The 17,591-nt window shown below is 38.3% G+C and overlaps 1 protein-coding gene across 1 annotated transcript in view; it reads right to left on the bottom strand.

Annotated features, from left to right (window-relative positions):
• Positions 1-17,591, bottom strand: part of DNAH14 (dynein axonemal heavy chain 14) — a 376,358-nt gene that overhangs the window by 341,019 nt on the left and 17,748 nt on the right. The window contains exons 3-4 of the mRNA XM_086345146.1: positions 15,009-15,166; positions 7,680-7,826 (exon numbers count right to left, since the gene is read on the bottom strand). Of these exons, the coding sequence (XP_086201272.1) occupies positions 7,680-7,826; positions 15,009-15,166 (305 nt within the window). The remainder of the gene's footprint in view (positions 1-7,679; positions 7,827-15,008; positions 15,167-17,591) is intronic.

A 17,591-nucleotide genomic window follows, 5' to 3' on the forward strand; every position in this document is an offset into this window, starting at 1 on the left:
AATAAATTCTCGGGAAAAATCTTAATAAATTGGAGATAAATAATTTACCTGAAAAAGAGTTCAGAGTAATGGCTATAGAGATCCTCACCAAATCAGAAGAATCGATGAATACAGTGAGAACTTCAACAAAGAGAAAGAAAATATAAGTAACAAACTGAAGTCACATAGATTTAAGGGATTAGATCTGATACAGAGTGCCTGAAGAACTATGGATGGAGGTTCATGACATTGTACAGGAGGCAGTGATCAAGACCAGCCACTATGGAGAACAGTGTGGAGATTCCTTAAAAAACTGGAAATAGAACTGCCTTATGATCCAGCAATCCCACTGCTGGGCATACACACTGAGGGAACCAGAAGGGAAAGAGACACGTGTACCCCAATGTTCATTGCAGCACTGTTTATAATAGCCAGGACATGGAAGCAACCTAGATGTCCATCAGCAGATGAATGGATAAGAAAGCTGTGGTACATATACACAATGGAGTATTACTCAGCCATTAAAAAGAATTCATTTGAATCAGTTCTAATGAGGTGGATGAAACTGGAGCCTATTATACAGAGTGAAGTAAGCCAGAAGGAAAAACACCAATACAGTATACTAACGCATATATATGGAATTTAGAAAGATGATAACAATAATCCTGTGTACGAGACAGCAAAAGAGACACAGATGTATGGAACAGTCTTATGGACTCTGTGGGAGAGGGAGAGGGTGGGAAGATTTGGGAGAATGGCATTGAAACATGTAAAATATCACGTATGAAACGAGATGCCAGTCCAGGTTCAATGCATGATACTGGATGCTTGGGGCTAGTGCACTGGGACGACCCAGAGGGATGGTATGGGGAGGGAGGAGGGAGGAGGGTTCAAGATGGGGAGCACATGTATACCTGTGATGGATTCATTTTGATATTTGGCAAAACTAATACAATTATGTAAAGTTTAAAAAAAAAAAAAAGAAGCAAGTTAGTAAAAAAAAAAAAAAAAAAGACCATCCCCAAGAAAAAGAAATGCAAACAGGCAAAACAGTTGTCTGATGAGGCCTTACAAATAGCTGAGAGAATAAGAGAAGCTAAAGGCAAAGGAGAAAAGGAAAGAAACACCCATTTGAATGCAGAGTTCCAAAGTATAGCAAGGAGAGATAAGAAAGCCTTTCTCAGTGATCAATGCAAAGAAATAGAGAAAAACAATAGAATGGGAAAAACTAGACAGAGATCTCTTCAAAAAAATTAGATATACCAAGGGAACATTTCACGCAAAGATGAGCACAATAAAGGACAGAAATGGTATGGACCTAGCAGAAGCAGAAAATATTAAGAAGAGGTGGCAAGAATACACAGAAGAACTATACAAAAAAGATCTTCATGACCCAGATAAACACGATGGTGATGCCTCATCTAGAGCCAGAACATTCTGGAGTGTGAAGTCGAGTAGGCCTTAGGAAGCATCACGATGGACAAAGCTAGGGGACATGATGGAATTCCAGTTGAGCTATTTCAAATCCTAAAAGATGATGCTCTGAAAGTGCTGCACTCAATATGCCAGCAAATTTGGAAAACTCAGCAGTAGCCACAGGACTGGAAAAGGTCAGCTTTCATTCCAATCCCAAAGAAAGGCAACACCAAAGAATGCTCAAACTATTGCACAATCGCATTCATCTCACACACTAGTAAAGTAATGCTCAAAATTCTCCAAGCCAGGCTTCATTGGTATGTAAACCATGAACTTCCAGATGTCCAAGCTGGATTTAGAAAAGGCAGAGGAACCAGAGATCAAATTGCCAACATCTGCTGGATTATCGAAAAAGCAAGAGAGTTCCAAAAAAACCACCTACTTTTGCTTTATTGACTATGTCAAACTCTTTGACTGTGTGGATCACAACAAACTATGGAAAATTCTTCAAGAGATGGGAATACCAGACCACCTTACCTGCCTCCTGAGAAATCTGTATGCAGGTCAAGAAGCAACAGTTAGAACTGGACATGGAACAACAGACTGGTTCCACATAGGAAAAGAAGTATGTAAAGGCTGTATATTATAGTCACCCTGCTTATTTAACTTATATGCAGAGTACATCATGAGAAACGCTGGGCTGGAAGAAGAACAAGCTGGAATCAAGACTGCCGGGAGAAATATCAATAACCTCAGATATGTAGATGACACCACCCTGATGGCAGAAAGCAAAGAAGAACTAAAGAGCCTCTTGATGAAAGTGAGAGAGGAGAGTGAAGAAGTTGGCTTAAAACTCAACATTCAGAAAATTAAGATCATGGCATCTAGTCCCATCACTTCATGGCAAATAGATGGGGAAACAATGGATACAGTGAGAGACTTTATTTTCTTGGGCTCCAAAATCACCGCAGATGGTGACTGCAACCATGATATTAAAAGACTCTTACTCTTTGGAGAAAAGCTATGACCAACCTAGACAGCATATTAAAAAGCAGAGACATTTCTTTATCAACAAGTTTCATCTAGTCAAAGCTATGGTTTTTCCAGTAGTCATGTATAGATGTGAGAGCTCGACTATAAAGAAAGCCAAGCACTGAAGAATTGATGCTTTTGAACTATGGTTTGGAGAAGACTCTTGAGAGTCCCTTGGGCTTCAAGAAGATCCAACCAATCCATCCTAAAGGAACTCAGTCCTGAATATTCATTGGAAGGACTGATGTTGAAGCTGAAACTCCAATACTTTGGCCATCTGATGTGAAGAACCGACTCATTGGAAAAGACCCTGATGCTGGGAAAGATTGAAGGCAGGAGGAGAAGGGGACGACAGAGGATGAGATGGCTGGATGGCATCACTGACGTGATGGAGATGAGTTTGAGTAGGCTCCAGGAGTTGGTGATGGACAGGGAAGCCTGGTGTGCTGCAGTCCATGGGGTCACAAAGAGTCAGACACGACTGAGTGACTGAACTGACTGACTGAAGTCACAGAGCTGAAAAATACAATAATTGAACTTAAAAATACACTAAAGGGGTTCAACAACAGTCTAGATGAAGAAGTAAGGGTCAGTAACCTCAAAGAAAAGACAATGGAACCCATCAAAACAAAGCAGAAAAAAAAATAGGTTTCCTTGAAAGAGAAAAGAGAGAGAAAAGCCCAGAAAAATAATTTGAAGAAATAATGGCTGAAAACTTCCCTAACTCAGGACAGGAAACATACATTCAGATTCAGGAAAACCAGAGGATTCCAAGCAAGATTAACCCAGAGTACCACACCAAGACACACTGTAATTAAAATGTCAAATGTTTAAGGAAAGAATCTTAAAAGAATCAAGAGAAAACAATTTGTTATGCACAAAGGACTACAAACAGATTTTTCAGCAGAAACTCTGCAGACCAGAAGAGAATGGGACAGAATATTCAAAATGCTGAAAGAAAAAATTTCCACCCAAGAATATTCAACAAAGTTATTCAGAACTGAAGAAAACAAGAGTTCTCCAAAAAAGGAAGAGCAAGAGAAAAGTTCATCATCACTAAACTGGCCTTAAAGGAAATGTTAAAGGGACTTAGCTGAAAGAAAGGGTACTAAAAAGAATAAACCTCACCAGAAAGGTGAGATTTAAAGTAAATGAGGTGCATCAATCAATTATAAAGGTAGTATGAAGGTTAAGCCTTCCCAGGTGGCACTATTGATAAAAAACCTGCCTACCAATGCAAGAGACGTAGGAGACACAGATTCAATCCCTGGATAAGGAAGACACCCTGGAGGAGGGCATGGCAACCTACTCCAGTATTCTTGCCTGGAAAATCCCATGGCCATAGGAGCCTGGCAGCTACAGGCAATCAGGTCACAAAGAGTCAGACCCAGAACAACTGAAGTGACTTAGCACGCAGGCACACACACAACAATTAATGATTACTTTTTAAATGTAAATGGAGTAAATTTACCAATTAGAAGACGTAGAGGGGGTGAATGGATAAAAAAAAGAAGACATCTGCTTGCTGCCTTCAAGAGATTTACGCCAGAAAACAGGATATACACAGATTGAAAGTGAAGGATGGAAAAAAGATATTCCATGTAAATGGAAAAGAGGGCTGCAATAGTTATACTCGTATTAGACAAAAGAGACTTTAGAACACAGACCATAATAAAAGACAAAGGCCATTATATAACGATAAAAGGGTCAACCCAACAAGAAGATACGACATTTATAAATGTATATGCATCCCACAGAGGAACACAACAAAGGTATATAAAGCAAATATTAACAGGAAGAGCATGGTGGGCTACAGTCATGGGGTCACAAACACTTGGACATGACTGAGCAACTAACGCTTTTACTTCACGTCACATACAGAAAATCAATATGGAAACAGTGAATTTAAATAACACATTAGATCAGAAGAACTTAATATACAAAAAGCATTCTATCCAAAAGGAGAATATACATTGTTCTCCAGAGCACAAGGAGAGAGTAACAGAGTAGCTCTGTGCCTATTATAATTTGCTTTAAAAATTATAAAATCTTAACATGTATTATATCCAGATAGTGAGTACATGAATAGCTATTATCTTCTCTACTTTTTCTGTGTGAAACTTTTCAAAAATATTTTTAAAAATTCTAAGTACCTAAGTCTTTAGCAGTCTGTTTTCATGGATTTATAGAAGCTAAGTGAGGAGAGCAAATTAAATAAATATCATCATTAAAGGATTAGATTGTTTTTATTTATCTGGCAGTCATTAAGCCTAAATTATTACTTTATTACACTGATACCAAGTTCAAAACACTAAAGAACAATGTAACGATATATTCAATACTAAGAATTCATAATGCATAGCAACAGTGATTGTATTTGTTGCAGTGAGATCCACTACTAGCTGTCTAAATGCATTACAATTTACATTTAAACTGTGGTTTAAATTTAAACCACAATTTTAGTGGTTTAAAGCCACCCACATTTCTGTGGGTCGGGAGTCTGGATATGGCTTAACTCAGTCCTCTATTAGTTTGCAATCAAGGTATTTGCTGGGGCTGGATTCTCATTTGAAGGTTCAGATGGGAAAGGATCAGCTTCCAGCTTTTAGTATAGAATTCATTGCCTTATAGCTATAGAAGTCATAGCAGCTTACTTCTTCAAAACCAGAAGAGGAGAGAGACTCATGAAGTCTGCTAGCAAGAGGGTTATATAATGTAATATAATCACAGGAGGAACAGCCCATTGCCTTTTTCATATTCTACTGATTAAAAGCAGTCATAGGTCCTGCCCACACTCAAGGGGAAAGGATTAGACAAGGGCATGAATACCACCACATCCATGCAGGTTTTGTCCAGTCTCAGGCATTTATAATTTTGAGGATTTTCTTTTTAAAAAATGAAGCCTATGTAAGTGAGAGACTCTGAAGTCTAAACTTCAATAGTTTTATGATAAATCTTCCTTGGACCATAGTATTTCAGTGAAAAACAGAAGAGTGTACTTTGCCCTATAAAACTTAAAATATTAATACAAATAAAAATTTCAGGTATAGAGAAGCACAAATTGGAAAATGTTAGTGGAAGAAAATCTGTTTAAATGAATTTTTCACTTGGGAATTTCAACTAAGTTGGACAAAGGCATAAAATTATTAAATATGATGATACCATCAAGTTTTAATAAAAGAATAAAACAAAATCACACTAAATTCCAGTTGAGCTATTTCAAATCCTGAAAGATGATGCTGTGAAAGTGCTGTACTCAATATGCCAGCAAATTTGGAAAACTCACCAGTGGCCACAGGACTGGAAAAGGTCAGTTTTCATTCCAGTCCCAAAGAAACGCAATGCCAAAGAATGCTCAAACTACCGCACAATTGCACTCATCTCACACGCTAGTAAAGTAACACTCAAAATTCTGCAAGCCAGGCTTCAGCAGTACGTGAACCGTAAACTTCCAGATGTTCAAGCTGGTTTTAGAAAAGGCAGAGGAACCAGAGATCAAATTGCCAACATCCGCTGGATCATGGAAAAAGCAAGAAAGTTCCAGAAAAACATCTATTTCTGCTTTATTGACTATGCCAAAGCCTTTGACTGTGTGGATCACAATAAACTGTGGAAAATTCTGAAAGAGATGGGAATACCAGACCACATGAACTGCCTCTTGAGAAACCTATATGCAGGTCAGGAAGCAACAGTTAGAACTGGACATGGAACAACAGGCTGGTTCCAAATAGGAAAAGGAGTACATCAAGGCTGTATATTGTCACCCTGCTTATTTAACTTACATGCAGAGTACATCATGAGAAACGCTGGGCTGGAAGAAGAACAAGCTGGAATCAAGATTCCCAGGAGAAATATCAATAACCTCAGATATGCAGATGACACCATCCTTATGGCAGAAAGTGAAGAGGAACTAAAAAGCCCCTTGGTGAAAGTGAAAGAAGAGAGTGAAAAAGTTGGCTTAAAGCTCAACATTCAGAAAACGAAGATCATGGCATCTGGTGCCATCACTTCATGGCAGATGTGGAAACAGTGGAAACAGCGTCAGACTTTATTTTTATGGGCTCCAAAATTATTGCAGATGGTGATTGCAGCCATGAAGTTAAAAGAGGCTTACTCCTTGGAAGGAAAGTTATGACCAACCTAGATAGCATGTTAAAAAGAGAGACATTACTTTGCCGACAAAGGTCCGTCTAGTCAAGGCTATGGTTTTTCCTGTGGTCACGTATGGATGTGAGAGTTGGACTGTGAAGAAAGCTTAGCACCAAAGAATTGATGCTTTTGAACTGTGGTGTTGGAGAAGACTCTTGAGAGTCCCTTGGACTGCAAGGAGATCCAACCAGTCCATGCTAAAGGATATCAGTCCTGGGTGTTCTTTGGAAGGAATGATGCTGAAGCTGAAATTCTGGTACTCTGGCCACCTCATGCGAAGAGTTGACTCAGTGGAAAAGACTCTGATGCTGGGAGGCATTGGGGGCAGGAGGAGAAGGGGATGACAGAGGATGAGATGGCATCACCAACTCAATGGACGTGAGTCTGAGTGAACTCCGGGAGTTGGTGATGGACAGGGAGGCCTGGCATGCTGCAATTCATCAGGTCACAAAGAATCGGACACAACTGAGCGATTGAACTGAACTGAACTGATAGTTATACATCAAAACCTTCAGAGACTATTCTTAATTAAAAACGTAGTCATTGAACAGTTTGTCAATTTTTTAATCTAGTGATATTTTAGGTTTTCAAACAGAATTCTCAAACATTTTAGGAATTCTTTTAAAAGAATTTTAAAATTTATATTCAAAATTTAAAAATTCTTTAAGCAACCAAACACATAAAATTCAGTAAAACTGTTTCTTCTAAAATCTGTGTTATACTTCTCTGGTGGTCCAGTGGTTAAGAAATCAGCCTGCCAATGCAGGAGACACAGGTTTGATTCCTGGTCTGGAAAGATTCCACATGCTGCAGAGCAACTAAACCCACGCTGCATAACTACTGAAGCCCGTGAGCCCTAGAGCCCACGCTCCACAGCAAGAGAAGCCGCTGCAATGAGAAGCCACACTCCACAACAAAGAGGAACTCCTGCTCACCATAACTAGAGAAAGCCTGCGAGCAGCAAGCAAGACCCAGTGCAGCCAAATATAAGTAAAATATTAAAAACTAACTAAATAAAATGTGTCCATCATAAGCACACAAAACCACAGACTAATTTTTTAAAGTGTAGTGTCTTCTAAACAAGCTGGGTCAGTATCTCATACCTGTTCTATCATATGATGCAAGTCTTTTTTTCCTAACTTTCGGACAAGCATGAGTTTGATCCTTTTCCTTTGATTTCTCTTTCTTCTTACCAAGCAGTGGTTCTGAAGTAAGTACATCTTGTTGAATTCTAATTGCTTGAAGGTAATCTGAAAATAAAACCATTATTAATTGAATAAATCTGCATGAGCTATAAATAATACCACATAATTCTATATACCAATCAATATAGCTAATTATTACATCATAGTATTCGACAGCATATAGTGAGTCAAATTGCGACTTTACCACTACCAGTTCTGTGATTTACCTTCCAATCATCAGTCTGCTTTACTTTACTCACCTTTGAATTGAAGACTGTTACTGTGAGAACCTCAGAGGCTTGTTACAAGAGTCAAATTATTATATTTAATAAGCTCAAAGTACATAGTAAGTGGTTACTAAGGTAAATGTTTAAGATCTTATTATTACAACAAACCTTTTAAATGTGAATCCTCCTGTGAAATAAATACATACAAAATCCTTTTATTAACTGTAATTTAACAACTGAGCCTAAAAAATGTATAGATACAAATGCTGAAAAGTAACATAGGGCCTGGTGGCTCAGATGGTAAAAGAATCTACCTGCAGTACAGGAGACCTGGGTTCAATCCCTGGGTAGGGAAGATCCCCTGGAGAAGGGAATGGCAACCTACTCTAGTTTTGTTATTCTCTAACACTGAATTAACATGCAACCTCCTCAAGTAGTGGCTGTTTATACACCATTACCTCATATACCTCAAGATTAGAAAGTGGCTTGTTTTCCTCCTCACTCCTCATTCACCACTGCCAAATCATTACAACTTGCCCTTAAAAAAAAAAAAAAAAATCCTACTCCTCTGAAGCGCATGCCTTTTTGTTACATCATATTCTTCCATTTTTCATTGACATTCACCAATTGTCTGGTCACCCAATTAATCTGGAACCCTGGCTCCAGGGAGGGCTCACTTACTCCATATTAAATCTGTCATCATTCTAGAAGACTTTTTTAGAGTTTTCTAGGGAAGAACTCTAGAAAAACTGAAGATTCTAGAGGTGTGCTCAGTCGTGTCCTGCTCTTTGTGACACCATGGACTGTAGCTCACCAGGCTCCTCTGTCCATGGGACTTTTCAGGCAAGAATACTGGAGTGGGTTACCATTTCCTCCTCCAGGGGATCTTCCCTGACCAATGGATCGAACTCATGTCTCTTACATCTTCTGCACTAGAGATGGATTCTTTACCACTGCACCACATGGGAAGCCCCCTAGAAAATTTACTGTTCGTGAATTAAGACCTGTCTGACATCATGCTCCTATCTCCCCATTTCTAGACAACCTCTCATATCTTAGTTGAAGTTTGTCCACTTCAACTTACCACTATCAAGACTATATCCTAAAGCTTGCCATCACTGGCCTTTACCCTTCCAGCTTGCTTATTACTCCCAACATCACCATTCTTTGACCTCCTCAGTACCTCTAGTTCACTGTTCCATTACTTTTTTACAATCCATCAACCTTCTATTTTTTTTTTTTTTCACTTTTCTCCTTATCCAGCCAAGGCTATCTTTCAACAAAACTCTTGTCAATATCCTAAACTTTCCCTTTCTTTTGGTCTCTCCTATATGGCAAAACACCAGAGCTGGATGAACCCAACTCTATGTGCCCTCTGTGTGTACATCTGCATAGTTATTTTTCTGGTTAACTTACTCTTCGGGCTTTTCAACAGCTATTTCAGACTTTCTCCATGCTCCCTGGAGAGCTCCAATCTCCCAATTTCAACTAAACTCATGACAACACTTCCAAGGAACATAAAGGCGTCAGATGGGAATTCCTTCAAATAGTCATTGCCAAATAAGCCAAGCAACACACGTCTATTACTAATGCTTTCCTTCTGCCCTCTTACTAATAGAGGAGATGTCTGTTTCTTCTCCTCCCAAAACCAATTATTTCCACCTTTTGTTAGACATATCCCCTCATGCCTACACTATTAACCATTCTTTTTTTTCTTTTTCATATCCAAGCAGCTTCTCAATCTGTTAATTGCCTTTCTTCACAGTCAAAATAATGGAAAGAGTTGCATATAGTCTCTATTCTATTTCTTCATCTACTATGTACTTTTTAATCCATTCCAGTCTGGCTTTGGAACTCCACTAAAACAATATTCAAGTGAACATATTATTCAGGTCAATAAAGTCAATGGACATTGTCTTCCCTTCTTTTACTAGACTTACCAGTGTTATTTGATACTTTAGACCACATCTTCCTCTTTTTATAGAGGTATAATTGACAAATAACATTAGTTTCAGGTGTATAACATAGTGTCTCAGTATTTGTATACATTGCAAAATAATCACCACAGTAATTCTAGTTACCATCCATCACCACACATAGTTACAAATTTTTTTCTTTACACGAGAAGTTTTAAAATTTACTCTTATTAACAATGGTTACTATTGTTAATAATAGTAATGTTGTAAATGACAGATCTTCCATTTATGATGGCAAAATGTCCAGGTAAACCCACAGAAAGTTGAAAGTATTGTTAAGTTGAAAATGCATTTAACACACCTAAGCTACCAAACATCATAGCTTATCTTAGCCTACCTTGGAGTGCCCAGAACATTTACATTAGCCAACAGTTGGGCAAAATCATCTAACAAAAAGCTTATTTTAAAATAAATGTGAATAATTTATGTAATTTATTGAATACTGTATTGAGAGTGAAAAACAGAATAGCTGTATGGGTACAGTATGGTTATAAATGTGTTGGTTGCTTACCTTCATGGCTGTGTGGTTGACTGGGAGCTGTGTCTCGCTGCTGCTGCCCAGCATTATAAAAGAATATTGTACTACATTTTGCTAGCCCAGGAAAAGATCAAAATCCAAAGACTGGATATGCACCAATTTTCCATTATAAAATCAGAAAATTTTAAGTTGAACCATCCTTAAGTTGGGGGCTGTCTGTACATGCCTATGCATTATTTATAACTGAAAGTCTGTTCCCTTTGAACACTTTCACCCATTTTGCCCATCCCCCATCCTCTGCCTCTGGCAACCATCCATCTGTTCTCTCCATCCATGAATTTGGGGGTTTTTCCCCATATATAAGTGAGCCCACACAGTTTTTGTCTTTCTGTCTGACTTATCTCACTTACATAATGCTGTGAAGTCCATCTATGCTGCCCTAAACGACAAGATTTCCTTTTCTATGGCTAATATCCCAGTTTTTGTGTCACATTTTCTTGATCAATTCATCCATCAATAGACACTTAGGTTGTTTTCATGTCTATACTACAGAAAATAATGTTGCGATGAACATGAAAGTGAAAGTGAAGTCGCTCAGTCATCTCCGACTCTTAGCGACCCCATGGACTGCAGCCTACTGGGCTCCTCCATCCATGGGATTTTCCAGGCAAGAGTACTGGAGTGGGGTGCCATTGCCTTTTCCAGGATGAACATGTTCATTGCTTCTCCGGCAATGAACATGGGGGGTGCATATATCAAGTTAGAGTTTTCATATCCTTCAGATAAAAATCAAGAAGTGTAATTGCTGGATCATATGGTAATTCTATTCTTAGTTTGAGGAAAACTGTTTTCCTCAAGTTTTCCAAAGTGGTTATACTAATTTACATTCCCACAAACAGTACACAAGGGTTCCCTTTTCTCCACATCCTTGCAAACACTCTTATTTCTTGTCTTTTTTATAACAGCCATTCTGACAGGTGTGACGATTATCTCTTTGTGATTTTGATTTGCATTTCTCTGATTAGTGATGCTGAGCCCCTTTTTATGTACCTGTTGGCCATCTGTATTTCTTCTTTGAAAAAATGTCTATTCATATCTTCTGCCCATAGTTTAATCAGGTTGCTTGTTTTTTTGCTATTGAGTTGCACGAGCTCATTATATATTTTGGATATTAACCTCTTATCAGATATATTATTTGCAAGTTATCAGATATATGATTATTTGCTACCATTTGGTAGAATGTCCTTTCATTTTCTTGATAGTTTCCTTTGGTGTGCAGAAACTGGTTTTATGTAGTCCCACTTGTTTATTTTTACTTTTGTTGTCTTTGCTTTTGGTGTCAAATTCATGAAAACTGTCACCAAGACCAATGTCAAAGAGTTTTACACCGGTCTCCTCCTAGTTTTATTGCTTTCAGATATTATGTTCTGCAACAACAACAACATTATTTTCAAGTCTTTAGACCATTTTCTGTTAATTTTTGTGTATTGAATAATAGATGTCTATAGTTTTACTCTTTGAAAATTGGCTATCCAGTTTCCCCAACACTATTTATTAAAGAGACTGTCCTTTCCACATTGAATATTCTTGGCTATTTTGTCAAATTATTGGCCATTTATGCATTATCTTATTTCTGCTTCATTCTTCACTCTCAAGATTGCTTTAGCTATTTGAGGTCTACTATGTATCTGATCTGATCTGATGCAGCTCCATACAAATTTTAGGATTGTTTTTTCTATTTCTGTGAAAAATGTCATTGGAATTTTAATAGGGTTTGCATTAAATCTGTAAATTGCTTCAGTTAGTATGGACATTTTAACAATATTAATTCTTCTAATCCACAACCAGAGATTATCTTTCCATTAATTTGCATCTTCTTCAGTTCCTATCATCAGTGTCCTACAGTTTTCAGTGTACAGGTATTTCATCTTCTTGGGTAAATTTATTCCTTGTGTTGGTTAGTTGCTAAGTCATGTCTGACTCTGCGACCCCATGGACTGCAGCACACCAAGTTTTTCTGTCTTTCACTATCTTCTGGAGTTTTCACAGACTCATGTCCATTGAGGCAGTGATGCCATCCAACCATCTCATCCTCTGTCATCTCTTTCTCCTCCTGCCTTCAATCTTTCCCAGTATCAGGGTCTTTTCCAATGAGCTAGCTCTTCGCAGCAGGTGGACAAAGTACTGGAGCTTCAGCCTTGGCATCAGTCCTTCCAATGAATATTCAGGGTAGATTTCCTTTAGACTGACTGGTTTGATCTCCTTGCAGTCCAAGGGACCCTAAAGAGCCTTTTCCAGCACCACATTTCGAAAGCATCAATTCTTCGGCACTCAGCCTTCGTTATGGTCCAACTCTCACATCAGTACACACCAGTGGAAAAACCATAGCTTTGACGAGACGGACATTTTTGTTTAACACAGGTAAGCCTTAAGCTTGTAGCATATTTATGTGCTGACAGAAAAAAGCCAAGAGAAAGGAAGATGAGAGAGAAGATAATAGACGGACCCCAAGTTCCTGAGGACATGGCAAAAAAGGAGCTCCAAACAGAGGTGGTAGGAATAACCTTAAAGGAGAGAAGGCACAATTATTCCTTGAGACAAATACTGCAGGTGAGACTGGGGAGCTGCGAGTCAGACAAGTTTCCATTTGATTACCTCTATCTTCAATTTTCGGAGAAGGCGATGGCACCCCACTCCAGTACTCTTGCCTGGTTTTTATAAAGTAGAGGCATAATCAAGTAATTCAGACTCATGGTTAAATTGCAACAGCTTAAACAGATGTTGTATGTAATAGAAAGGAGAGCTAAAAAGAGACATAAAATAACAAAAGGCAGAACTGAGTGCCTCACTGATACTGGAGACCATGAAATTGGAAAAAGAACCAATCAATGTGATTATGTAAGTGCTCTGCAAAATAGGCTTACCAAGTTGGTAACCAAGGAAAATTGACAATTACATTGTGGAATTTGCTTTTGTTGTTCAATCACCCAGCTGTGTCCTACTCTTTGCAACCCTATGGACTGCAGCATGCCAAGCCTCCCTGCCCCTCACCATCGCCCAAGGTTTGCCCAAGTTCATGTCCACTGCATCAGTGATGCCATCCAGCCATATCATCCTCTGATGCCCTCTTCTCCTTCTGCCCTCAATCCTTCCCAACATCAGGGACTTTTCCAATGAGTGGGCTGTTCACATCAGATGACCAAAATACTGGAGCTTCAGCTTCAGCATCAGTCCTTTCAACAAGTATTCAGGGTTGATTTCCCTTAAGATTGACTGGTTTGATCTCCGTGCTGTCCAAGGGGCTTTTGGGAATCTTCTCCAGCTGCACAGTTCAAAGGCATCAATCTTTGGCGTTCTGCCTTCTTTACAGTCCAACTCTCACAACCCTACGTGACCCCTGGGAGGACCATAGTCTTGACTATACGGACCTTTGTTGGTAGAGTAATGTCTCTGCTTTTCAACATACTGTATAGGTTTGTCATAGCTTTCCTGACAAGAAGCAACTGTCTTCTGATTTCACGGCTGCAGTCACGATCCCCAGTGATTTTAGAGCCCAAGAAGAGCAAATGTGTCGCTACTTCCACATTTTCCCCTTCTATTTGCCATGAAGTAATGGGGCTGGTTGCCATGATCTTAGTTTTTTTAAATATTTCGTTTATGCCAACGTTTTTGCTCTCTTCCTTCACCCTCATTAAGAGGCTCTTGAGGTTCCTCTTCGCTTTCAGCCATTAGAGCGGTATCATCCGCATATCTGAGGTTGTTACTATTTCTCCCGCCTATTCCAGTTTGTAACTCATCCAGCCCAGCATTTCTCATGATGTGCTCAGCTTATAGGTTAAACAAACAGGGTGACAGCAGACAGCCCTGTTGTACTCCTTTTTCAAACCTGAACCAATCAGTTGTTCCATACAGGGTTCTAACTGTTGCTTCTAACTGTTGATTAGAGTTTACATTTTGCCAATTCAGGTACAGAGGAAAGAAATGGGAAAATGGAGTTGAAGTTACTGGTCACAGAGTGACTAATCCAGGAAGAAGTGAAGAATGGAGACCAAACCTGGACAGAAAAGAAAGCTGTGGTTTTAAAAAAAAAAGTAAATTTTGGAAATGGTAGAATTTGGGATTGGAAGAAGGTAAACAAACAAACAAACAAAAAAAAATGGAGGTACATGGAGGGAACAATCAAGACGCTGGTTGACAAAAGGAACAAAGAGGGGTCACAACAAAGCTAGAAGGCACTAGGGATTTAAGGAAATGCTGACCCCCTCCTTTTAGGGTTATCTCACACACATACAAAATAAGATGATATGCATGACAGAGCAATGTAAATTGCTATAGAAATGCCAGATATTGTTGGTGGTAACAGTGATATTATTGTTGTTATTTTTATTATTATGTTTAGTGTTCCCTTTAAAAGGTAAGCTCTGTATTTCTTTTAATTTCTATGATTAATGAAATTAGTAAAGTACCAAACCTTGTACCATTTCAATATATTTTATATATATTTATATAATTTAATACTATGAAAACTTCTTTCCATCTCCACAAAAGCAAATAAAAGTCAACATGCCTGGAGTGTAATCTTGATAAATTTCTTCTGCTTTCTCTGACTTCAAGGGTACAGAGATTGTTCCAAACGTTTTATGTTTCATTGTCTCCTTTCCTGCTGGTCGGTTCCCTGATGGTAGAACATCTTGATAATACTTTGCTTCTTCATGTTTTAAAACTCTAACATGACAAAGAAAATAAGATACTATAGTTAATATTCTCTATAACTTAAATTTTAAATCTTTCTTCTGTACTTTACAGTGCAACAAAATATCTATCCTGTCAAACAATTTTTGATAGGCACTTTGGAAAGCAGATCTGAAACATGGAGAGTCTGGTTAAATACTAAATAGGTCTAACTGATATTACTGAAATTTTAAAGCTGAAAGGGACTTAAGAATCTTCATCTAATTTTATTTTAAATGATAAAGAAATGTTACCCATTTCCTGTGCCTCTGATATGACACGCATAAATATTTATCTGAAATTTTATACTTTATTATTAAAGATAAATACAATGATGGATGACAATAATCAAAAAGCAACAAGAAAAAAGAAATGTTACCCAATGAAGTTGGTGGCAGGGTGAGGTCAGAATAGTTTTCTGAAATTCAATCCTTACATAATTACCCTCCTTTATAAAAATAAAAAAAAAAAAACTACAGCAACCATCACCAACAACCTATATCAGGATTAAAGCCAAAATCTTTTCACATTGCTTTAGCTGTTTACTTTGTAAATGTTGGGAAAATGTATTCATAAGAACAGAATCCAAAATGACTGCCTACAATACCTACAGCTACATACCATACTTTTGCAAAGCAGAGAAAATTCAAACATATACTTCTCAGTAGAAAAGAGACCCTTGTTAGGTATATTAAACAAAAATACTTGATCACTTGAATAATATGGTAATACTTCTCTTCAAAGACAATAAAGCATTTCTTTGAACCTGTTTATGGATGGATAACTTTATTAGGTATTCCTAACTCGTTTTTCTTTGAGGACTTTGTGAGTGCCATTCAGTTTGGACAGCAAGGAGATCCAACCAGTCCGTCCTACAGGAAATCAGTCCTGAATATTCATTGAAAGGACTGATGTTGAAACTGAAATTCCAATACTTTGGCCACCTGATACGAAGAACTGACTCACAGGAAAAAACCCTGATGCTGGTAAAGATTGAGGGCATGAGGAGAAGGGGATGACAGAGGATGAGATGGTTGGATGGCATCACTGACTCAATGGACATGAGTTTGAGTAAACTCCAGGAGTTGGTGATGGACAAGGAGGCCTGGCGTACTGCAGTCCATGGGGTCGCAAAGAGTCAGATACGACTGAGCTACTGAACTGAACTGAACTGATTCGGTTTATAAACACCTTGAACAGTTGCCTTGTCATTATAATGACTATCCCCAAAACTTTTCCATATCCTTTGTTCTTTTTTTTTTTTCTTCCTGAATTGTTTACCATTTTCTTAGCAATACCGAGGAGTTATTTTCACATTTTGGGTGGTAATCTTTGGTCATTTTATATGTATTAAAAGTATCTTCCACTTTGGACTTATCTTTGAACTCTTGACAAATAGAAGTTCTTAACTTTAAAATAGTCTAATTTATCTGTGTATGATTTGTCTTAATTAAGAAATATTTCCTTACTCCACAGTGATAACAAAATTCTCATAAATTTTCCTAACAGCCTTACGGTTTTGCCTTTCACAAGTCTTATAACTGATTTGTGGGATGAGGACAAATGCAATTTCTGTACCCTCCTGATAAGGATATGTGATAGAACCCAGGTCTCCCGCGTTGCAGGCAGATGCTTTACCATCTGAGTCACCAGGGAAGCCCATGTGATCATTACAACAGCATTACTGAACACCCCATCCTCTCCCTCACTTATCTGTACCAGCAAGTCTGTCATCAATCAAAATGTGTGTACAATTATTCATTCCTGGTTCTTTATTTTTATTTGTTTATCCTCATTTCTATATCACACTACTTTATTTACTATAGTTTTGATAGCTTTAAATTGTCTTTTTCCCAAATTTTCCCAAATTGTCTTTTTCCAAAGAAAGTGCTTACATATTCTTGGCCCTTTGATTTTCTATATACATTCTGTTGCACTCTCAATTAAATTCTGTAATTTTACTTATAAAGGTCAAATATATTTTTTATTAGAGTATAACTGTTTTACAACGTTGTGTTAGTTTCTGCTGTGTAACAAAGTAAATGAGCTACATCCTGCTAATGCAAGAGACTTAAGAAATGCGGGTGAGATCCCTGGGAAGATTCCCCTGGAGGAGGGCATGGCAACCCATTCCAGTATTCATGCCTAGAGAATACCATGGACAGAGGAGCCTTGTAGGCTACAGTCCTTGGGGTCACACAGAGTCAGACACGACTGAAGTGAGTTAGCACACACACACACAACCCCCTCTCCTTCCCACCCCGCAAGCCTACCCCTCTAGGTCGTCACAGAGCCCCAAGCTGAGCTCTCTGTGCTATACAGCAGCTTCCCACTAGCTATCTGCTTATACATGTAGTATACATGCCAATACTACTCTCTCAATTTGTCCCTTCCTCCCATGTCCACAGGTCCATTCTCT

This window comes from Bos grunniens, chromosome 16, assembly GCF_055505025.1.
Source record: "Bos grunniens cultivar Pamir isolate PY7600 chromosome 16, Bosgru_T2T1.0, whole genome shotgun sequence".
Classification (NCBI taxonomy): Eukaryota; Metazoa; Chordata; class Mammalia; order Artiodactyla; family Bovidae; genus Bos; species Bos grunniens.